At 55.0% G+C, this 24389-nt stretch overlaps 1 protein-coding gene across 1 annotated transcript; it reads right to left on the bottom strand.

Moving 5' to 3' along the window:
- Window positions 1-306: 306 nt before the first annotated feature.
- LOC121138416 (laminin subunit gamma-3-like) lies at window positions 307-24236 on the bottom strand (the record flags this gene model as incomplete). The annotated part of the gene is given in 15 exon segments (XM_040741116.1): window positions 307-460; window positions 1327-1572; window positions 4919-5107; window positions 7239-7463; window positions 8545-8663; window positions 8757-8949; window positions 10052-10162; window positions 11094-11230; window positions 13583-13681; window positions 16587-16704; window positions 16787-16975; window positions 18760-18926; window positions 21647-21777; window positions 23677-23760; window positions 23762-24236. Coding segments are annotated over 15 exon segments (2537 nt in total), but the record flags the coding sequence as incomplete, so codon positions are not given.
- Window positions 24237-24389: the final 153 nt, after the last annotated feature.

The raw sequence follows: 24389 nt of genomic DNA, 5'->3' as shown, positions 1-24389 counted from the left end.
AGAATGCTGTATATGTAATAAATAAATAAATAAATCTTTAAAAAGAAAAAGTCACCCAGTGGTAGTTGTCACTGAGATGAGAATCAGACCAAACTAGCCACCTGCCTACCTGCCTAGCCCTCGAAGGCTGGCATAGCCAGGCACCTGACACCGAGAGACTGAGTTTTTGTGCCCGTTGGTGGAAGACACAGTGAAATGGAAATGGGCCCGGGATGGGCACAGTTCAGACTGAGCCCATTCCTGAGGCTCCATAGTGCCCTCTTCCCCCAGGCAAGTCATCCAGGACCCTCGGAGCCTCTTCCCTACCTCTGGCAGCCCCTCCCGGACTGGAGATCATAGAAGCCAGGGCTGCAGAGGCTGCAGTCCCTCCCGGTGACATGAGGCAGGCAGGCACACTGGCCGGTCACTGGGTTGCAGGGTGTCTTCTCACTGGCTGAGCCCCTCAGGTCACAACTGCAGGCTGGGTTTCAGGAAAGGGTGTTGGAACCATTTGCTTAAACTTTAGGGGGACAGGCAGAAGCTGAGAAGCCCAGGGACCCCCAGAGATAACTGTCACACGGGCCAGGTTCCCAAGACCATCCTGGAAAAGGCTTGAGGGTCAAGCTCAGGTCTCAGCCCATTTGCTATGTTCTTGGTGAGCCAGCCCAGACGAGTGGGGATGTAGATGACCCCTTCCCGAGTCTGCCTCAAGCCCGCAGGCTGGAGAGAGGGTCAGAGGTATGGTCAGTGACCACAGGCAGAGCCCGGCAGCCCCAGTGTGGACCCACACACTCCTGCTCTTCCGGGAATCATAGTGCAGTATCCTTCTCAATGCTAGAGTGGGGTTTCCTGGGGGGGCGGGGCTCCACACAGGTGTGGGTGCTGCCGTGTGGAAGGGGCTCTGAGGACATCGGGTGGGGTGCAAGCTGGGTTGCTCTGATGCACGACTTCCAGGAGCCCGATTCAGGCAGACGCAGGCTGCGGGCTTTCAACACGCGTGAGGCCGAGTACAACCCCGGCAGGGAGAGGGGACACATGAGGGAGAGTCGTGGCCTTGCTATCCTTGCATCAGCCTCATGTGCTAAGGGTGGAGATGTGAAAGGTGCTGAGTTATCAGTGCAGGGTGAAACTGTGGGATCAGAGCTATAAGATGTCAGGACTGAAGGGGCCTCGGGGAAGAAAGAACCAATTCTGATGCGTTTTAGAGAACAGAGAAGGCAAGAGACTGGCCCAGCAGAGGGCCAGCTGGTATGGTGGCTCACTCAGTCATCCTGTGTGGACCCTGAGTGAGGGATGAAGACAGTGGTTCCCATGCCTTACTCCTGGGCCTGGGGATTGCGTACTCACGAGCACATTTGTCCTCGGGCCTGGGGGCCAAGGCACTCCCATAGAAGCCATCCAGACAATGCTCACAGTGCACCCCTGTGGTGTTGTACAGGCAGCGCAAACAGTGGCCGGAATGGGGATCACAGTTGCCCACAGCGTTGAGATCCACGTTCCCGTTGCACCGGCACCGGCGGCAGGGCTGAGGGGCTCCAGAGACTCCTAGAGGATCCCCAAAAAACCCATCTTCGCAGCTCTCGCAGCGCCGGCCTGTGTATGGAGGGGCAGGTTTGGAGCTCTGGCTCACAGGGTGCTGCTGGGAAGCTGAGCTCAAGCTGGCCTGCAGCCAGGTCCTAGCACCAACCCCCAGATAGTGTGGCCCCGGGGAAGCCGAGGTGCCTCCCTGATTCAACCCATGGTGCGCCTTGCCTCTGTAGTTAGGACAGCTCTGAGATGTCCCCAAAGCACTGCTAAGAGGCCTCGACCTGGTTGTTTGTTCGAAGCACTCAATGCTAAGTGCTCAGCTGTAGCCGGTGCCCATGCGCTCACCTCCATCCTGCCCACCTCCACCAGCATCTTCCTCAGCATCACCAGGAGTTTGGTCAGGCTCAGCCCTGGTGGCCAGACAAGTTGCAGGCTACTCCAGGAGGCTGGCAGAAGTCCCTGATCCACGAGCCACCCAAACCTGCTGGTGTGGCTCCCTCCGATGCTCTCCCTCAGGAGTGCCCCACCCACCATGCAAGCATCTCTCACTGCACTCCCACGGACTGGGCTTCACTCACAGCTCAAAGCACAGGGAACCACAGCGGGGTCAGAAAATGGGGAAAGGTTAGCAGTGGAGAGAAAGTGTGATGCCAGTGGGGTACAGAGCCAACTGTGGGACACACGCACTCACACACACACTCACACACATGCACACTCACTCACACTTACAAACTCACTCACACTCACTCACACTCACTCTTACACACTCAAACATACACTCACACACTCACTCACACTTACAAACTCACTCACACACTCTTACACACTCAAACACACACTCACACACTCACTCACACTCTCACACACTCACACTCACACATACACTCACACACTCGCTCACACTCTTACACACTCACTCACACACTCACACTCTCACACACTCACACAGTCACTCTCACACTCACTCTCACACACTCACTCTCAAACATACACTCACTCACACTCTTACACACTCACACTCACACAGTCACTCTCACACACTCACTCTCAAACATACACTCACTCACACTCTTACACACTCACACTCACACACTCACACATACACTCACACTCTTACACACTCACACAGTCACTCTCACACACTCATACTCAAACATACACTCACTTTTACTCACACACTCACGCACACTCACTCACACTCACAAACTCACTCACACTCACTCACTCACACTCTCACACACTCACACAGTCACTCTCACACACTCTCACACATATACTCACTCACACTCACACACTCACACTCACAGTCACTCACACTCACTCACTCACACACTCACTCACACTCACTCACTCACACACTCACTCACTCACACTCACACTCAAACACTCACACTCACACACTCAAACATACACTCACTCACACTCACACACTCTCACATACACTCACACACACACTCTCACATACACTCACACACACTCACACACTCACACTCACACACTCAAACATACACTCACTCACACTCACATACTTTCACATACACTCACTCACACACTCACTCACACACTCACACTCACACACTCACACACTCACACTCACACACTCAAACACTCACTCACACTCACTCTCACATACACTCACTCACACACACACACACACACACACACACACACACACACACCAGGCCCTGTGTTCCCTGGGACTATCTGAGGATCAGAAGCTGCTTTCAGAAGAGTCCCCAAGAGCAGGACACTCCACAAGACCATTCAGTGCAGACACTAATCCACACGAAGCCAGATGCTAAATGGCTCAGGACAACACGCTTCTACTTAGACAAGACCCCAAAGAGTCAAATTCAGAGACATAGTCAAATAGTGGAGGGGGAGGGGACAGAGGACATTAAACAACAGTCCAGTGGGCACAGAGCTCACCGGGGGGCATGGCGGCAGGGAACAGCGTACAATGCCAGGGCCCCTTAGGCCAATGAATCACATGCTTAAAACGATGGCCAAGGAAGACAGTTTTATGATATAGGTTTTATTATGATAAAAAATTAATGATGTACTATACCAATAGCCATTTAATTGTCCACTTTAAGTGGGTGACTTTGTGGGGCATGTAGACATCTCAGACGCTGTTAAATGCTCCTCTGAGGATAGCAGGAGTCCTGCAGCAGGGGGCGGGAGTGAAGGAGAATGGGACCTGGGAGTGGGAAGGCTCCGCTTCCCTTATGTTACCTCATAGACATTCCTAAAACTTAAATCGGAAAAGCCGTGTGTGTGTGTGTGTGTGTGTGTGTGTGTGTGTACATGCCTGCATGTATGTGTGTATATACACATGCCTCTGTGTGTGTATACATGCCTGCATGTGTGTAAATACACATGCCACTGTGTGTGTGTCTGTGTGTACATGCCTGCATGTATATATGTATATACACATGCCTCTGTGTGTGTACATGCCTGCATGTACGTGTGTATATACACATGTCTCTGTGTGTGTGTACATGCCTGCATGAATGTGTGTATATACACATGCTTCTGTGTGTGTGTACATGCCTACATTATGTGTGTATATACACATGCCTGTGTGTGTGTACATGCCTGCATGTATGTGTGTATATACACATGGCACTGTGTGTGTATGTGTGTACATGCCTGCATGTACGTGTGTATATACACATGTCTCTGTGTGTGTGTACATGCCTGCATGAATGTGTGTATATACACATGCTTCTGTGTGTGTGTACATGCCTACATTATGTGTGTATATACACATGCCTGTGTGTGTGTACATGCCTGCATGTATGTGTGTATATACACATGCCTCTGTGTGTGTGTGTTTATACATATGCATATGTGCATGAAGGTCAAAGGTCGATGTTGGGGGTCATCGTCAATCAATTTCTTCCTTATTTTTTGAGGCGGGGTCTCTCATTTAACCACACTGTTTCTGCTGGACTGTCCCTGCCTTCCCAGTGCTCAGAGTACGGACGTGTGAGACAGCACTTGGCCTTCTTCTTCATGGGATCTGAGTCTCAGACTCGGGTCACCCGACTTATTCAGCAAGTATTTTACAAGCTGAGCCTTCTTTTGAAACACGAAAAGTCTGGCTTGAGGTTTTCCACCTTTGCAGTGAAGATCCCGGGTCCCCCGGCTTCATCCCAAACCATGAGTCATGCTCTCGGGGCCCGCATGTGGGCCTTTCAAGGTTCAGTTGTATATGGCCAAAGCCTAGGGAGGGCTGTAGCAACTCAGCATTCTGGGACCTGGACAAGGAGACTTTGTCCCCAGAAGCCATGCTTGCTACATCTAGGGCCAGGCTCTTTCCTGCCCGTCACACGCAAACCCACTAGAGTCAGGGCAGGACGGGGCATCAGGGCTGGTCCTCCTGGGGGATAGAGCACAGGCCACTCACCTCTCTGACCAGGGGGGCAGTGTGTGCACACCACCTCTCCAGTCTCTGGGATGGCTGTACAGGCTGATTGGCCAGGGCATGGACAGGGCTGGCAGTCATCGGCGTTGCCTGAGAAGGCATTGCCGTAGAAACCTGGCATGCAGCGTTCACAGGATGGCCCCTCGGTGTGGTGGCCACACAGGCAGACTCCTAAGGAGCAAGGCAAATAACCTGTTCACCACCTCAGCCCAGCGCTCCCCAGACCAGCGGCTGTCAACCTTCCTCATGCTGCGACCCTTTAATACAGTTCCTCATCGTGTGGTGACCTCAGCCATAACATTATTTTTGTTGCTATTTCATAATTGTAACTCTGCTACTGTTATGAATCCTAATATAATTTTTTTTGAGATAGAGGTTTGCCAAAGGGGTCGCCCTAGACAGTGAGTATCCTGGTGAAGGAGCCGTGGGGCACGCCCTCTTAGACCAGGGAGAGCCTGAGATGGAGGCCGAATGTTCTGGGGATGAAGCATCCAGGTGAGCCAGGCTGCCTGGGTTCACGGCCTCTGCTTAAGGCCTGTGTGATCTGGGAAAACCATCAAACCCGCCCCGTGGAGGGCAGGCAGTGCAGCTCTGCCACCTATTGGCCACGTGGCCACCCTGCACCTCAAGTCCCTGTCTTGGAGGATGGGAAGGTAGTGTGGGCCACACCAGCAGGTATGCCTGCCCCAGTCAAGCGGAGTGCCAGAGACAGGGAGGGAGCTCGTGCATTGTTTCACTATTGTCTGTATGTCTGACCGATGGAAGGCACGGCAACTCTGGTTCCTTTCCGTGCTCCTGAGTCCTCTTCATCTTGAGGGACCCACCAAACAGAGGCCCTGGCCCTGGCTTTCAGCCTTGCGGGGCTCACCCTGTGCGGGGACCATGAGTGCATGCAGGTCATCAGTAAGGCAGCTCTGTTCTGCCTGCTGGTCCCTGAAGGTGGGACATCACAGGCCCTCGTCTCCAGTGCAGCAGCTCCTGGTGTCTGCTCAGGGACGCTTAGAGGGGACAACTAGCCACAGGGACAGGAAGAAAGTCAAGATCACCCCCCTACAGGAGGCAACCAGCAGCGTCCAGCCGGGGTTGTAAGGAGAATAAAGGGGGCTTCATTCCCTGGATAAGCAGACCAGGGGAGGGCTCCTGCTCCAGCCCCACACCCCGAGGCTTGCCCCTCGGACCGTTTTACAAATGAAGGCTTGCGGGTATGAGTGGAAAGCTATGGCCAAGTCAAGGGTTCTGTGGGGGTGAAAATCAGCTCCATCTTATCAGAAGATTCTGTTTCCTCAATAGGAGCTGCAGGGAGCATTATGTGGGAAAGGATTGTGAGGCCTCATCTAGGCTCAATTGGTCATGTCTGCCAGGCACAGGACAGTTAGACGACCCTCCGTGTATCAGGAGTGACAGAGACCCCATCTGTTCCGTGGAGACTGCAGGGTGAAAGGTCTGTGGTAGGGAGGTGGAGAAGCTGTGTCTGTCCCCTAGCACCTTCTGGTCACATGACCCCCGGGGAGGCTTCTGCTCCTCTACAGAGATAGCTCTATCGAATGCCACCCGACCCCAGACTGCTGGGAGGTGTGGCCCTGCCACTGTCTGGCCCTGAGGTCCCCGCACCCTAGGTCCCTGTCTTGGAGAACTGGAGAGTAACGGAGAACACGTCACTCTGATGTCTGTGGGAGTCGAAGATGGAGAGCCAGCAACACCAGGGAGAGGGAGGAAGGGGTGGCACTATTCCACGGTGTCCTGTGTCTGCCCCTCCCAGGAAAAGACCCCTCAGCTCACCTGCTCAACTCTCCCTGAGCTTTGGCGCAAAGCAGGACTGTTATTTGAAGTCTGGACAATTCCTGACATTCATGTGGCCTTTTCTCCATGGCCTGGGCTGTGTGCACTCTGTCACTGTCTGGACTGTACAGATGGGGTGCCCAGGGAGTGACTTTCCCAAGGCCACAGCCATGGAGTGGCGAAGACAGTAGGCTTGTGGATTTTGGTTGACACCCATGACGCTGCTGGCACCTGCATGACCCTCCCGATGTCATCCCTCTGTCACTGTCTGTGCTGATAAACCCTTCCTCACAGCACCCATCCAGTAGTAAAAGCCCTGAGGAGTCCCTCCCAGGCCTGCCCACTGACAGACGCCTGCAGGGAGGCTGGCTGCAGGCCTTCTCAGATGCTCACAATCCCAGGCACCCAGGTAGCATGGCAAGACCGGTGCCTGTGTCCCCAAGAGCCACCAGTGAGGGCCAGGCTTACTCTCGCCGTGCTCAAGCGGCCGAGGTAGCCTTGGCGTGGGGTTCTGGGAACTCACCTGTGTTGGGATCACAGGTGCCATGGTGGTTACAGGTGCAGGGGATGCAGTTGGTGAAGGGACCCCCACTCGGTACCTCTCTTTTGTATCCCAGAGCACAGAATTCACAGAACTGGCCTGTGTGTCCCGGGGGACACAAGCAGCTCTCTACCCAAGAGGCTGGCGGGGCGAGCCCTCTCTGGGGCTGGGCTGATGTAAGCCGGACTTCACACAGGAACACTTGGCCTGCAGAGTGAGGAGAGAAGGGGAGGCCTCCGTGCGTGTCTACCCAACGCTCCCTGAGCAGCCCTGAGACAGGCCCGTGCATACAGAGGCAGCTTGTGAGGCAGCTGTCATTTTGTTTGTTTTTTGAGACGCAGTCTTGCTGTGTAGCCTGTGTGGTCTTCAGACTGCTATCCTGTTGCCTTATCCTCTCAGGTGCTGGGGTTACAGGCACGAGCCACTATGCCAGGTTTTGAGTGTAATTTTGAAAACAACAGTCAAAAAATCAAGACCTAAGGAAACAGATGATTTTTAGACCAAGAGATGGGTAAGGGCTGGTGGGGGTACCTCGGTGCTGGAATGTGCACTTAGTGTTGCACGATCTTGATTTTAACCTGGGTGGATGGGTGGGTGGGACAGAGAGAGAAGACTGTAAAATGTCCATGCTTGGGGCCAGCAAGATGACTCAACGGGTTAAGAGCCCTCAGGAGTTCAATTCTCGGGACCCCACAAATTGTCCTCTGACCTCCACACACGAGGCACACACATAAATGTGTGTCCATAAATATACATATATACAAGTAGATAAATATCATTAAGTTTTAAAACTTTTGCTGGGCATAGTGGCACATGAGTTTAATCCTCTTGAAGTTTCAAAGCCATCCTGAGCTGCATAGCAAGTTCCAGACCAGACAGGGCTACATACTGAGACTCCTGCAACCCCAGCACTTGGGAGTCAGGGGTAGGAAGATGAAGAGTTCAAGACCAGGGAGACCCTGTCTTAAAAGCAGTTGGGTGAGCTTAGTATCCGTATGAGCCTATGGTGTGGCAGAAATGCAGTGCCATTGTTGCCCGGCAGAGGGGGGGGCAGTGCTATGGGGGGATGTGGAGGTGCTGGATTCTGTCAAGGACCATGTACTTGACCCTAGAGTTGTCCTCCCCCAGGACTCCCCGTCCCCACAGTCCAGCCCCTGCCTCTGTCGTCACAAACACTCTTGCTGCCTTGTGTCCTGTTTCTCAATCTCAGAGTCCATGCCATGAGAACTCCACAAGCAACGCAGGGCCAGGGCCCATGTCCTTAGGGGTGTATCCTCATCATACTCACCAGAGTGGTCCGGGCCGAGGCCCCTGGTCCAGATGCCCAGGGCAGTCAGGTTGGCAAGCAGCCGCTGGAAGTGGAAGGCAGGCAGTGGGGCATCTGCCTCCTCAGAGGTCTCCTGTAGGCTGGAAGGGACAGGAAGTCAGTGGGACAGCTTCCCAGAAACCAGCCTGCCTCCCCAGTCCACTCCCATCTCTCAGGATGGGGAGGCCACTTACAGGAACCAGAGCTGAACCTGTCCTGGCTGCTTGGTGTCCTGAAGACTGGGAGGACTGGAGGGCCTTAGGGACAGAGCCAAGCCTGCCCCCTCCAGCCTCAGGTACAGAGGAGGTGGGGAGCCCCCAGGCGGCACCTGGAGGGTCAGCATGACTGGCTGTCCGTAGCTGAGTCTCTGATCGCCCAGGAACTTCTCTAAAGGTAAGAGGAAAAGGCTTGATAGCGCCACATACTTAACGTGGCTCTAACATCCATCTGTATGGACTGTGTCAACAGCCATCCAAACAAGTGTGCCTGTGGCGGGCAGAAAATCCAAGGCCAGGGCTAGAGACGGCGCAGTGGTTAAAGTGCTTGACGCAAAAGTGAGGAGACCGGAGTTCGGATTCCCAGAACCTATGTAAATGCCGCTGCAGCATGGTGGCCCACTGCAACCCCAGCCTTAGGAAGTGCAGAGAGGAGATCTCTAGAGCAAAATTGGCTGGTGTGAGACTAGACATATCAGCTTGCCCTGGGCTTGATTGAGACACCTGCCTCAGTGAACAAGGTAGGAGAGGGATGGAGGATGATTCCTAACACCAACCTCTGGCACAGCTGTGCCCACTCACACACAAGCACGTATCTCACTCACACACACACACACAGATGCACAGACACACACACACCACATACACACACATACACTACATACACACACTCACACACACACACAGATGCACAGACACACACACAGACACACATACACCACATACACACACATACACTACATACACACACTCACACACACACACAGATGCACAGACACACACACAGACACACATACACTACATTCACACACATACACCACACACACACACACACACACACACACACACACACACACACACGGTATTTTGGTGATTTCACACATGCTGTGGTCTAATTGAAGAATCATATTATCCAAGGGTGTCCCCAACCCTAAACCCTGAGAGATGGGTCTGTGCAGAGGGGTTTGGCCAGGCAGAAAGGATTAAGGCTGCAGATGGAGTTGGAGTGTTAGTCCACTGGCCACGGAATTAGGGAGGCCTGCCGGATTATCCAGCATGTCAGTTGTAAGAACGTAAGAACGACAGCTGCTCTGAAGATGGGGAGGACATGACTCTGAAGACGTGAGTGCCGCGAGGGAGACACGGTCTCTGCTCTGTTGACAGGAAGGAGCTGAGCTAAGGTTAGCCTGTCTTTTGGAGCTCATCCACTCTAAGGTACTGTAGTAGCAGCTGGCAGGGACCTGGGTGGTGTGATCACAGGAACTGTCACCCACCTGGTGCTGAGAGTCCCTCCCCTCCTTGCCGGCCCAGGAGGATCCCATTCCGGTTCCATTGCAGAGGATGCTCTGGTGTCCCCACGCTTCTGGCCTGCCAGCCATCAGCTCCTAAACATCAAAGACAGACTATCCATCCCAGCCGTGAGAGCCCGAAGGGTGGCCTCCAGTGACAAGTCCAGCAGGGCTCTGTGTGGCTGGGACTTGGAGGTCAGGCTGAGACCCTGTCTCAGAGAGGAACGGTGGGGACAGGCCACGCTCTGAAGACTAGGCCAGGCCTGAGGTAGGACCATGATTCCAATCCCGGCAGAGTTTTTTACATGCTCAGAAAGGACTCTGCCAACTTAGCTACATCCCAAGCTTTCTCCATGTTACCTCAGGGTTCAGAAAACAAGCCCTGGCTATGCTAGATTTTGGCCAGCCACTGCCATGTGCTGTCCTGCTTTCTGAGTGGCGTCCAGCAGAGGGCGCACTGCCTCTGCATCTGGACCAGTCCCCAGCCTCTTTACTCTCAGGTGTGGGGAAATGTTCCGAGGAGTATGGCTGGGCACACCGGCTCTGATGGATCGCAGAGCTTGGAGTTCCACAGTCATGGCTGCCAGACCAATCTCAGACAGGCCTGTACGGAGTTTGTAAAATGGGAATGAGAAACCCGCCTCCAGCCAGGCTGAGATTCCCTGGAATGTGGAGCTCAGCAGTGCCTGGCATACAGGTGCTTAATACATGGAGGCCGAGACTGTAAGCTGGAACTCAGATATGCTAAGGGAGACTAACTTTCCTGGGGGTGAGTGGAGGCTGCCCGCAGGACTTGGTGCCTGCGGTCTTACGAAGCCTTCCAGTACCACCCTGCGGGTAAAGTGCCCGAGGAGCAGAGGCTGGGGGAGGAGCCCGGGGTAGAGGCAGGTCCTGGAGGGCGCCCTTCCACAGTCTACACCAAGGCTGCCTGGCCTAGGGCATCTCCCCAAAGAGGCCCCAGGGGAAGGGCTGTCCCCATCCTAGCTCCCAAAGGAGATCCCCAGCCAGGGCTTCCAGCTCTGCTCACCGTGGCGGAAGTCTGAGAGGAGGTGGTGTGCCTGGAAGCCGGCAGCAGGGGCACACACCTTCGAGTGGCCGTAGCAGAAGCAGCTGCTGCAGCCTGCCGGGTTGTGAGGCTGCAGGTTAAACGACCCAGGGCGGCATCTGTAAGAGAGTCAGGTGGGGTCACATATTTGAGCCAGGATGGGACAGGACTGGAATCCAGCTAGACTGTTGGGAATCCTGGTGAAATTTAAGAAAACATTTGTTTGTTTATTTGTTTGTTTCAGAAACACAAGAATTACAAAGACAGGACATACAGGCCGGTGCCACCTCAATGTCTCCACTGCTGATATACAGCCTCAAAGCCAAGAGATCAGCATGGCCTGACGTTAAGGGACTCCAGGCTGCACCAGGGTTTCCTTCTTTCTCACTAACATGATCCCCTGCTCCAGACCCTGCATTGTTGTCACCTCCGATTTGTAAACATCTCCCCCTCCTCTCCTGTGATCTTGACACTTTCCCTCCTCTCCTGTGACCTTGACACTTTCCCTCCTCTCCTGTGACCTTGACACTTTCCCTCCTCTCCTGTGACCTTGACACTTTCCCTCCTCTCCTGTGACCTTGACACTTTCCCTCCTCTCCTGTGACCTTGACACTTTCCCTCCTCTCCTGTGACCTTGACACTTTCCCTCCTCTCCTGTGATCTTGACACTTTCATTTCTAAGGGGGGTTTGTTTGTTTGTTTGAGACAGGTCTCACTGGGTAGCCCTGCTTGACCTGGAACTCAGAGATCTTCCTGCCTCTGTCTCCTGAGTACTGACACTAAAGGTCACACAGGCTTTGGGTTTTGTTGTTTGTTTGTTTGCTTGCTTTAAGAAAATTTGAATTAAAACTTTTTTACATGTATGAGTGTTTTGCTTGCACGAATATCTGTGTGCTACATGCAGGTCTGGTGCCTGTGGAGTCCGGAAGAAGGTGTTGTGTGTCCTGGAACTGGAGTTTCAGATGATTGTGAGCCACCATGTGGATCTCTGAAAGAAACAAGTGCTCTTAACTGCTGCGTCATCCTTCCAGCCCCTTGTCTTTTGAGATCGGGTCTTATTTTATACCCTGGCCTGGCCTTGTGCGCTTCACAATCCTCCTGTCTCAGCCTCCCAAGTGACACTGGCAGTGGTTGAACCATCATCTCCCAGCTGCCGTGCTGCCCACCAGGCTCCTTGTCTAAACAGCTGCTGCAGCTCAGTCATTGGAAGCCTGGCACTGGCCTGGCGTGGTGGCGCACACCCAGCAATCAGGAGGCAGAGGCAGGCAGATCTCTAAGAGGGTGGGGGCCAGCCTGGGCTGCACAATGAGAACCTGCCTCAAAAACAAAACACAAAACTCCCCCAAACAATTAAAACAGCAACAACAACAACAACCTTCCAGAGGAGAAAAGTATCAAACAACTTGCTTGCAACACACTTGAAAACCACCATTGTAATTAGTAACTGTTTCCGGGGCTGAATCTTGAGGCTGTGCAAGAGCCTGTTCCCGAGACCACCAGCGCTCATCGCTGCTGTTGGCTGCGCAGTCATTTCTGTGTGCCGCCTCTAGCCTGATTCCCCCTCCACCCTCCTCTACCGTTTAGAATTCTGAAGGAGGATTTGACCCGCTGTCGTTGTCTGTTTATTTATCTGATCATGTACTGGCATTACGGATATCTGCCCCATTCTTAGGGTTGTAACGCGATTGCATCCTTATTAATATTGCTATTCAAATAGTTCCAGCTCTGAGATTTCCTGTGGATTGTCTCCTTTATCCTTTTCACATAGGGCGGGGATGACTTTTGTCTTAGCTCAGTTGTTAGGGGCTTCTTGGAGCAAGGTATTGAGAAGGATCTCAGGTTAAGATTGTAGTGTTCCATTACTAATGTCTGCCACTGGTGTGAGATGGGGGCTGTGGCAGCTCTCCATTAGTGATGTCTGCCACTGGTGTGAGATGGGGCTGTGACAGCTCTCCATTAGTGATGTCTGCCACTGGTGTGAGATGGGGGCTGTGACAGCTCTCCATTAGTGATGTCTGCCACTGGTGTGAGATGGGGCTGTGACAGCTCTCCATTAGTAATGTCTGCCACTGGTGTAAGATGGGGCTGTGACAGCTCTCCATCAGTGGCATCTACCCTGGATATGAGGCAGAGGAACTGAAAGATGACACCAGGTATTTGCTGCCTGGATTAGGCATGCTCTTCCTATGTCTTCGGAGTTTTCTTTCTAGGAATCTGATCTTGAAGAGATGACGACGTATTTCCTCAGCTAATAAACCCTCAGTGTTGTTGAATCACAATACAAGCAGTGCCCACGGGGCCTTTGGCTGCCTTCCTGAGTAGCAGGCCCTGGGGTTTCAGAAAGAACACGGGATGGCAGGCTTGCCCAGCTCTGAGGACTGTGCACTGCCTCTCCCTTTACTATGCAGCCTGGGTACCTCATCAGAGACCAGTGCATCAGAGGCCAGCGCATCAGAGGCCAGCGCACGCACCTGTCACATAGGCTGCCTTCTACATTCTCTTTGCAGGGGCAGTTCCCACTGTGGGGGTCACAGGTGTCCAAGCTGCCAGCAACATTGCAGGTACAGGGTCTGCCGAAGAAACCGAGAAGACACACATCTGTTGAGCAGCTCCATCGTAGACCATCCCATCCTCAGAAGAATTCTTTATGCCTTCCCTGCTCCTGAGGGATAGGACTATTCAAGAGACTGTACTTGGTGTCACTGTTCCCACTTTACTAGGAACTACCCATGTGAAGATATCCCTGCCCCCAATACCCACCCTTTCCACTGGTGCATCCATCCATCCACCTATCTATCTATCCACCCATCCATCCATCCAACCATCCACCCATCCATCCATCCATCCATTCACCCACCCATCCATCCATCCACCCACCCATCCATCCATCCACCCATCCACCCATCCATCCACCCATCCATCCACCCATCCATCCACCCACCCATTCATCCACCCATCCACCCATCCATCCATCCACCCACCCATCCATCCACCCATCCATCCATCCACCCATCCATCCACCCATCCACCCACCCATCCATCCATCCACCCATCCACCCATCCATCCATCCTTCCACCCATCCATCTATCCATCCATCCACCCATCCACCCATCCATCCATCCACCCATCCACCCATCCATCCATCCACCCATCCACCCACCCATCCATCCATCCACCCATCCATCCAGCCATCCAGCCATCCACCCATCCATCCATTCACCCATCCATCCATCCATCCATCCATCCATCCATCTACCCACCCATCCACCCACCTATCCATCCACCCATCCACCCATCCATCCAACCATTCACCCACCCACCCACCCACCCATCCATCCATCCACCCATCCATCCATCCATCCACCCTCCCATCCATCCATCCACCCATCCATCCACCCATCCATCCATCCATCCATCCATCCATCTACCCACCCATCCACCCACCTATCCATCCACCCATCCATCCACCCATCCATCCATCCACCCACCCACCTATCCATCCATCCACCCATCCACCCATCCATCCACCCATCCATCCATCCACCCACCCACCTATCCATCCATCCACCCATCCACCCATCCACCCATCCACCCATCCATCCATCCATCCACCCAACCACCCATCCATCTACCCACCCATCCATCCATCCGCCCATCCACCCATCCATCCATCCACCCATCCATCCATCCACCCACCCATCCATCATCCTCTGCTCATGTTATCGCTCACCATCTGCCCACTCTCACCTATCTATTCACACCTCCATTTGTCCATCCATCACCGATGCCCTCACTTAGCATCCACCCACTCGCCCCTCCATTAGAGCATCCATCCGTCCATCTGTCTCCCTGTTTGCTCATCCTTCTATCCCTTAGCTTCCCATCCACCCATTCTCCCACGCACCTATCCACCCACCTCCACCCATCCAACCAGCCTTCTGTCCATCGATTTCTCACCTCCATTCATCCCTGCATCCACTTACCCACCCACCACACATCACCTGCTGAGACATGGTTCCTGTTCTCATGGACCTCGGGATCCAGTGAGAGCAGACGTACAGTGGCCCCTGCCCTTCGGTTGTGGAGGAGGCGGACAGTGCGAGGCGGCACTAAGGGAGTGCATGTGTCCAGCCTTGGAGAAGGGGAGGGAGTGGGGGCGCGGGGAGCTTCTTGAGGGGGCAATGCCTTAGCTGAGGACACAGGCGGAGGAGGCAGGGCCGGGCAAGGATCGTGCTCTAGGAAATGAACGGCATGTGCAAAGGTCCCAAGCCCAAGACTGGGAAGCAGCCAGGGTCAGGCCCAGGACTTTGGTTTGTTGTTGTGCTGGGATGGAATTCAGAGCCTTCTGCACACTAGGCAGGCACTTACTCCACCACCGAGCCCTGGGCTGACTTGACTGGGCATTTCTGTGCCACCATATCTACCCAAGAAGCCTCACCTGCCTTTCAAATGTATGGACACTGTTGCTGTTTACCGGAGCCAAGTTCATTTATTTTCCTGCATATGTCCATGTGTACATGGGAATGTGTGCATGTACGTATGCATGGAGGTCGTAGATTGAAGTCAGCTTTCTTGCATTCCACCTTACATTTGAGACAGGGTCTCTCACTGAACCTGGAGCTCACCGATTGGGCAAGACTGGCTGGCAACCTCCAGCGATCCAGTCACCTTTGCCTGCCTTCCAGCCTTCAGCGCTGGGCTTACAGATAGATGCAATGCTGCACCTAGCTTTTGTGGTTTTTACAGGGGGGCTGGGCATCCAAACTCACATCCTCACATTTTACCAACTGAGCCTCTCCTCAGCCCTGACAAGAGCATTGAAAGTGCTTCCAGGGGCTAGTAGACGCTTGTCTAGCATACATGAAGCCCCGAGTTCGCTCCCCAGGACCACATAAAACTGGCCACGGTGGTGCACATTTCTAACTCCAGCAGGAGGTCAGCTACGATCTGTAAGACTACCCCCACAAAATGCCTCGTAATTTGCAGCATTGGTCACCGTGGATTCCATTGTGAATACCAGTAAACGTGTCTGGCCCCTCTCCTAAGCTCCAGCCTGTGGCAGATTGCTGGTCTCTCTCCTCACGACCGGGTACCACACACTCCAAACACGTATATAATGCCTGGCTGCCTGCCCAGCTTCCACCTGGCCCTCTGCCAGGAGGACTAGCCTCTATCCCTCCCTCCTCCTCAGTCTCAGACTTGGGTTCTGGAATCTGCCTGTTTCCTCCCTCTCTCTTCAGGGCCAACCTTACTCCTGCCCCCCCTGCACCAGGCCCTCTTCTCCTAGAGCTGAGCCTCACCTGACCCTTGCCTCGGCCTTGGTGGTACTCGCCCGCTTGGAGTGTTTCTGTGTCCCTCACTCATCAGGCCTCAGGTTCATCCTGGGACTCTGTCCCTTTCACAGCAAGTGGGCCTCCAAGGTCTCCACCCCAACCCCCAGCGGGCAGGTTTGTTCTTCTGTACCACATCCTTACCTGCAGCCGCCCTCACCGAGGGAGTGGAACCCAGGCCTGCAGAGGTCACACTTCCAACCCGTCACTGAGGGCTTGCAGGTGCAGGCGCCTGAGTGGTCGCACTGGAGGCTCAGGGAGCCTGGGGAGGAGGAGCACAGGGCAGTGGAGGTGGGGGAGGGAGGGGAGGGAGGGGGAGGGAAGGGTGGAGCTAGGCTGCTCACCTGCTGGGTGGCAGTCACAGGGCTGGCATGGTGTCATCGCGGCCCATCTGTAATAGTTCCTCTCACAGTGCTCACAGTGTGGCCCGGCTGTGTGGTCACGGCAGTGATGACAGTGCCCGCCGTGGCCCGTGCTCCGGAAGAGCCCCCGGTCGAATGTGCACTCCTCGGAGTGCCCGCTACAGTTGCAGGCTGTGAGAGATGAGGGTCGCCTGTGTGAGCGGCTGGCTCTGCTGGGGGAGGGGCTCTCCTCCTGGGGGGAGGGGCTCTCCTCCTGGGGGAGGGGCTCTGCTCTCTGGAGCAGGCATCTCAAAGACAGGTGTGCTTGGTTAATCTTGTCAACCTGACAGGACTGAGAATCACCGAGGACACAAACTTCTCAGAAGTTTCTGCATTAGGCTGCGGTGGCAAGATCCACCTTAAGTACCGGTGCTGGGGTCCTGGACTGAGAAAGGAGTTTGGGAACAAACTGATGACATCATTAAGCTCTCTGCTTCCTGGCTGCAGATTCGGTGTGACCAGCTGCCTCACACGCCTGCCACCATCCTGAGGGGACCATAACTTCAAGCCAAACAAACCTTCCTTTCCTTATACTACTGTGCCAGCAGGCACTTGGGAAAACTGACTGACACGAAGGGGTGGCTTTCAGGCCCGGCACGACCAAGTACACAGAGCCCAGGTATCTGCGATCCCCAAACAGGGTGCCCCATAAGATCAAGTGCTCCACAGCCGTGTTTTCCTGGAGGGAGTCAGAAAGGTGTTGGGATGGGGAAGATGGTGGAACAGGAAATGCGTCCTAGCCAGGAGGGGGACGTCTGGACCAGAGAAGCCTTGTCTGTGTGTGCCAAGAGGCTGGCTGTGGCAACATGCGTGTGGTGGGCAGGGGAGGGGGTACTGCGAAGTGAGTGGAATGTGAGGCGGAGGCTGGGAGCCCGGAGCTTCAGGGCGGGGTACACATGTATTTGCACTCTTTGGAGACCCTTCACTGCAGGTGGAGGAGGCCAGAGACCATGGAGAGTGACAACGACAGCATCCAGAGGAGAGGGGGCAGGGCTGCACAGAGACAAGAGGGATTATAGAGTTGTGAAAGGCAAAGAATTTGCCTGGGCTAGGAGTCAGAGGTGAAGGGTCAGGCATGAAACCACACCTTCCAGGCTGGTGACTGTGAAGACAGAAACTCAGTCATGGCAGGGTGCGGTCTGGTCTTCAGCACCCCACCAAGTACAGACAGGCACAGACTTGGCCGGAGAAGGGAGCCTGGGGGAAGCAGGCCAGCAAGTCAAGAGGACTGCGCTAGCCCCCAGGGGCAGCTACTGCAGACAGGAAGAAGCTGTCTGTCCTAAGGAAAAAGCTGACTCCTCCCCACCCGAGCCCTGGCAGGCCAAGGCCAGCTAAGATGCTATGTGACTTCTGCGCTGGCTCCAGGCACTGCACGCATGGAGCCCGAGACAGGACTGTGAAGGGCCGGCCAAGGGAAGTGGGACGCTGGGGTGGCCGGTACACCCACTGCGAAGGCTCCTCCCTCCCCACTGTCCTGGTAGAAAGCTCCAGAGCTCTTCCTCCCTTCACCAGTGTGTCTTTGAGGTTAGGCAGGCAGAGCCACACCACACACAGCTGGGACATCAAAGGACTCCGGGGGACTGGAGGAACTGTGGGAAAGGCTGGGGTGGGTGGGTCAGAACCCAGTGGGTGGGGTGGGGGGGGGCTGGATTTCATTAGCTGCTGGGGTTGGAACAGTTAAAACAAAGGGTTAAGTCTACTTTGGGGACCTTCCTGCCCTCCTACCGCTCTGGGTGGACTTGTCCTGGAGGGACTGCTTGTGAGGGAGGATTGACGTTCAAGCACTTCCATCTCCCCCTCCACGGCCGAGGGCCCCACACTGCATGCCGGGCCCACCCAGGAGCAGACCCCACTGTGAGGTTTGGGGGACTGTTTCCCAGCAAGCATCACTAGCCCGCTGCCTGAGGGACACTCACGCAGACACTCGTTGGCGTCTTCTGCAGTGCCGCGGGCCCACGGACGGTCCTGGAAGAAGGGCAGACAACGCTCGCAGTCCACTCCCGTGGTGTTGTGCTGGCAGTGGCAAGCCAGCTGACCAGCCTCATTAGGGCCGCACTCACTGGCGTGACCATTGCACTTGCACCTGAGGGAAGCACCGGGAGAGGGGGCCTGGAGACAGCTGCCGCGGACACTGGGAGAAGCCAGGGATTCACTGCCGGGCATCCCTTGGTTGCAGCCAAGTGTGGGCAGCCCTGAACCTCACTCCGCACCCCACCCGGCGGTTGCCATAAAGAGAGCACTGGGGTTCCCAGATGCTTGATGGAATGAACCCTGCTGTCCCTCCCAGTGTGCTTCCTATCACTGTGATAAACACCATGAGCAAAAGCAACTCGGGGAGGAGAGGATTTATTTCATCTCGCACATCCCTACTACAGTCTACTATGAAGGGAAGCTGGGGGGGGCGGGGGGAGAGCCTAGAGGCAGTAACGGAAGCAAAAGCCACGAGGGTGCTGCTTACAGACTCGCTCCCCATTGCTTGTCCCGCCTGCTTTCTTATAGCACCCAGGACCACCTGTCCAGGGGATGGCACCACCCGCAGTGGGCTGGGCTCTCCCACATCAATTATTAACCAAGGAAATGTCTCGGAGACTTGCCTATAGGACAGTCTGATAGAGATACTTTCTCAATTGAGTTTCCTCTTCCTAAACGACTCTAACCTGCGTTGTGTTGACAAAAACACTAACTTGTCAGCACACTGTCTTCACCAGCCTCCTGCTGTCTCCTCTGAGTAGACCGAGAAACTGAGGTAAGTGACTGCCACAGAATGTCTCTGCCTAGGTAGAGTCTCAACTCAGGGGTATTGGGACCCAGGGAAAAGCCAATTCAGTCTCCTGGTGGGGGTGGACAAGTGGTCACAGGGTCAGTTCTTAGTTATCTCAGGTAATTCTGCAATTTTATTTAAAAGGGCAAGAAAGAAGTGCCCTGTTGAGGGCCAGCTCCCAAGAAGACCCCAGAGTCTGAGCCTTGGTAGGCAGCCCTGGACCTATGATCCCATGACACCCACAAGGTCAAGAGATGGGAGAACCCAGCGAGAACCAGGCGGTGTTTCGCAGGGTGGGCAGTGTGGAGTGCTGGGTATTGACTGACCCCCAGACAAAGCAAATTGCTGCAGACTTTGCTGGCGTCTTTGGATGTGAGGACTCTACACCCCAGCGTATAGCTGATGAAGCAGGCTCAGGACACAACGTGGCAGACCCAAGGGACAGAGCTGAAAGCCAGAGCCCATCCCGGCTCCCCAAAGTCAAGGCCCACCCTCCCTCTGTCCTCAGAGGGCAGTGACGGGTGACTGGCCACTTCCAGGGTCTTCAGTGCCATCTCTGATTTGGGGACACAAGGGTATGGTACTGTTTGTTCATGGGTTCAGGGTAGGCAGCAACACCCACTGCTGCCGGGAGGGTTGAGTCCAACGGTCTTAGAAAATGGGGCTCATGGAACTCATGAGGGACTTCTCCATCCCTGAGAAGGTGCCGCGAGCGCCCCACTCTCCCTTCTGACCCAAGGAAAGGTGCTGTTCCTTCCCGAAGGCAGCCTTCACAGCCAGCTGTGGAGCGGAGGGTGGTCTGGGTCCCACAGCTGGGACACAGATGTGCTCTGGCCTGCAGGCCCTGACAACAGGCATACATAGCAGATGGAGGTCATGACCATCTTTGGAGTTCTGCTGGGAGCATTGACCCGACTTGCAAGTCTGGGCAGGGGGGGGGTCATCTGGAGTTCCTCACCCGTGTCACCTCAAAGTGCCAGCTATTGGGCACAGGGTCTTCCCTGCCGTCCCCATCTTTAACACTGCGAGCCCAGCATCTGGGGGCCACCCTCGCCATCGCCCACACCCACAGTCCATCATTCACCCTTTGAGCTCCTCTCTCGTCTTAGCTAACCGTTAGCCCAGGACCCTTGCCCCCAGCAGTGCCTGCATGGTCCCAGCTCCCTGCCTCCTTCCTCTCCTCGCCCTTTCCCACACTGCTGTACCAATGAGCGAGCGGTGGCTCATTGTCAACCTGACAGGACCCAGAATCGCCTCAGGAGACAAACCTGTGGGCATGCCCTGGGGGAGTTTCTAGAAGAGGGTGAACGGAGTAAGGACATCCAGCCTGAATGTGGGCAGCAGTGTGCCTGGGCTGGGGTCCCGGAGACGATCAAAGGAGAAGCTGAGCCCGCTGAGCCAGCCTTCATCTCCCTGCTCTCACGCTGTCCCGTCATGACGGACGGACGGGACCTCAGGTTATACTTTAGTGAGCCAAAATAAACCTTCCCTTCCTTGAGATGCCTTTGTCAAGTATCTTGTCACAGCGGTGGGGAAATCAATTAATGACCGGGGGCCGAGTGTTTTGACAGTCTGGGGCTCCCCAGTGACAGAGGGACTGGGGACTGACTCCGCCCATGGCTCTGCCCTCACTCCAGCCTCACAGCCTTCTCCTCCCTCAAGCCCAGCTTTCCAAGTCATAGAGGCTTCTGTGTAGCCTGCCCCGTGTCTCCCCATCATTTGTTCTGCAGAGCTGAGTCTGAGGCCACCCTGGGCTTTTATTCTGGGGTACGCTGATGTGTTTATTGGGAGCCACTGGATTCGTGTCCTCTACACCACAGGCCTGGGCTAGGAACTTACTGTCTCTCCTCATTTCCTGGGGAGGGCTACATGATGGGGGCATGTTGGGGGCGGTCTGCAGAGGCAGAGAGGAGCCAGCAGGCAGGGGGCAGGGTCCTGCTCATTCCTTCCCATTGGATCACCCCAGGCACCTCACCAGCTCTGTGGCTCTCTGAGGTAGGGCCCTGCTCCCTCGGCCTCCCCCGGCCCTGTTTGTAGCCTACCTGCCGCCCACAGAGAAGTCAGACACAGCATAGTAGTAAGACTGGAGCACCCTGGGGTCCTTGAAGATGTCGTCCCCAAATGTGTTTAGCCGATCCAGAGAGATCAGGAGCTCGGTGCTGGTGACCCACTCCTGGGGAAGGGCACAGGGACATAATCAGCAAATGATCCTGGCCTGCTCCACTGGGAAACCCTACCCCTGGTCCCCAGAAAGTGGGTCCTGGGGCACAGGGACAGGCCTGGTTGACACAGATCCTGAGAAGAGGCCAGGAATCAGGAGAACTGGGTCAGTCTTGGGGCTGGGCAGCTTGCTGACTGTACAACTCTGGTGACAAGCCCCAATGCCTTGGTGCCTCTGTTTCCCCATCTGTAAAATGCAGCCAGGTTAGTGGCCTCTTGAAGGTGTGAGGAGGAGGATGGCAATGTTAACCACTGGGTATAGGGCCTGTCATCAGCACAGAAGTGTGTGTGTGTGAGTGTGTGTGTGTGTGTGTGTGTGGACAGTGGCTGAGGTAGCCCATCTGAGACCCTGGTTTGCAGGTTGCCTGTCTTCTCTCTCTGCTCCGATTTCTCCCCGTAGCAACTCGCATGCAGACTGACACCCCAGAACACGAGTCGCTCAAGCCCAAGCCAGAGCCCCTGGGCTCTGCCTGGCACATAGCAGACACTTGATAAATACTTGCTGATCACGGGCTGGATGAGCAGCTTCCACGGGGAAGCGCGTGGTGAGGAAGTGGGGGGATGCACGTGGAGAGTGACATTTCCATCCGCCTGCTGTTATAATCAGAGGCGGCTCCGGCTGAATATTAATCAACATTTTAATTCAGCCCAGGAGCCCCTGGCTTAGCAGTCAGGCTGTCAGGATGGAAAATGAGCTCCTGGCACACTTGCTCCTCACCCCAGCAGGACTCAGTCCTGAGAACCCTGTACAGCATTGAGACCGCGGGTCCCTGCCACTCTCGGAGTCACCCAGGGCTGGGATTCGCAAAGGTCACTGTGCTTTCAGGGGTCTGCTGAAGGCAGGTCTGACTGTGAGGTCGGGGTGCGGCCTCCCTCCCTCCTCCCCCGCAACCCTTTCTATTCTTCTCTTGACAGGGTTGCATTCATCCCAAACGGGCCTCACATGCAGCCCAAGATGGCCAGAATTCCCAATCCTTCTGTCTCCACTTGCCAAGAGCTAGGTGCACATGTGTGCACCACCACACCCAGACTGTGGGGTGCTGGGGATGGAACCCAGGACTTCCTTCATGCCGAGCAAGCATTAACTGTGCAGATTGGAAACCCTGCATTTCTTCCTGTCTGTGGCTCTGGGTCAAAATTAGGGCCCTGTGCATGCTGGGCAAGCATGGCGTCTCCAAGCTACACTATAACCTGGGGCTCTGGGTTCTCAGAAAGGCCCCCTGGAGATGCTGAGGCCTCCAAGGACGAGGGAGTCAAGGCCTGGGTGGGGACACAAAATGATTCACCCCACCAGTGGAAGTCTAGTGACTATGCCACCAAGCAGAACAAATTATCCCTTAGGCAACCTCGCACCCAGGCACAGCTGAGAGAAACAGGCAGGCTGCAGGGCATCTGCGACTCAGGAGCTTCCCTGCTTCAGCCTGTTAGGTGCTGAGATCCCAAGAGTATGGGCAACACTGGCTCTCTTCTATTAAAGTAAAATTAAAGAAGAACATAGCTGGGCAGTGGTGGGGCGCACCTTTAATCCCAACAGAGGCAGGCAGATTTCTGAATTCAAGGCCAGCCTGGTCTACAGAATGAGCTCCAGTACAATCAGGGCTACACAGACAGGGCTACACAGTCTCAAAAAACAAAACAAAACAAATAAATAAATACAATAAAAAGCAAAAATAAAAACCAGGTACCGGCAAAAGATGACAGGATTCTAGGGTTTAAGGTCTGACAACCAGAGGTCCCTAGGGGCCTCTCCGGTTCTAGCTCTTCTGACTTGCCTACTGTCCCCCCCATCCCAGGCTTGCCCCATCCCCCCCCCCCCCCCCCCGTGGTCCCCTAGGCCCTGTTGTCCTCTGACCTGCAGCACAGGGCTCTCCTCAAAGTTGTAGGCACTGGGACGACCCTCCAGGGTGGAGAAGGCGACGTTGCCCCCGTTCAAGGGGGGAGATGTCGCTGAACTCAGAGGTGCAGAAGGCCACCCTCTCGTCCTCGCCAGGCCGCAGGTACTGGCCCTCAGGACGGCCGTAGGTCTTCCAGCAGGAGGCACTGTAGTACTGGTAGGGCTCCCAGGGTCCACCGGTGCGCGTGCGCTTGTAGATGGCAAAGCTCTCGGGGCGGCTGGTACGGAACTTCACCCTCACATAGGTGATCTCATAGGCCTTCCCTGCAGCCAGGCAGACGCAGACCGTCACATAGAAGGGAGCAGGTGCGCGGTGCTGGGACAGGGTGTGTGTGTGTGGCGGGGAGCAGGATGGCTGCCTGGCAGAAACTCCCTGGAGCTGTGGGTGGGAGTGCCACCCTGGATCGCTGATGCTCATCAGTGGGACGTGGGGAGGGCAGCACCAGCAGGCTTCCCTGGTACTTGTTCATCTTTTATGTAGCTCAGCTCACCCCTTTGCATGGGAATCTGAGCCACTATACCCTGACTGGCAGTGTCTGGCTTTGCTCAAGAAATAAATAAATAGCCAGGCGGTGGTGGCTCACACCTTTAATCCCAGCACTCAGGAGGCAGAGGCAGGCGGGTCTCTGTGAGTTGGAGGCCAGCCTGGTCTACAGAGTGAGTTCCAGGAC

This window comes from Mesocricetus auratus, unplaced genomic scaffold (assembly GCF_017639785.1).
Source record: "Mesocricetus auratus isolate SY011 unplaced genomic scaffold, BCM_Maur_2.0 contig_13348_pilon_obj, whole genome shotgun sequence".
Classification (NCBI taxonomy): Eukaryota; Metazoa; Chordata; class Mammalia; order Rodentia; family Cricetidae; genus Mesocricetus; species Mesocricetus auratus.
Note: the sequence above shows the minus strand (reverse complement) of the source record. Positions and strands in the feature narration are given on the sequence as shown.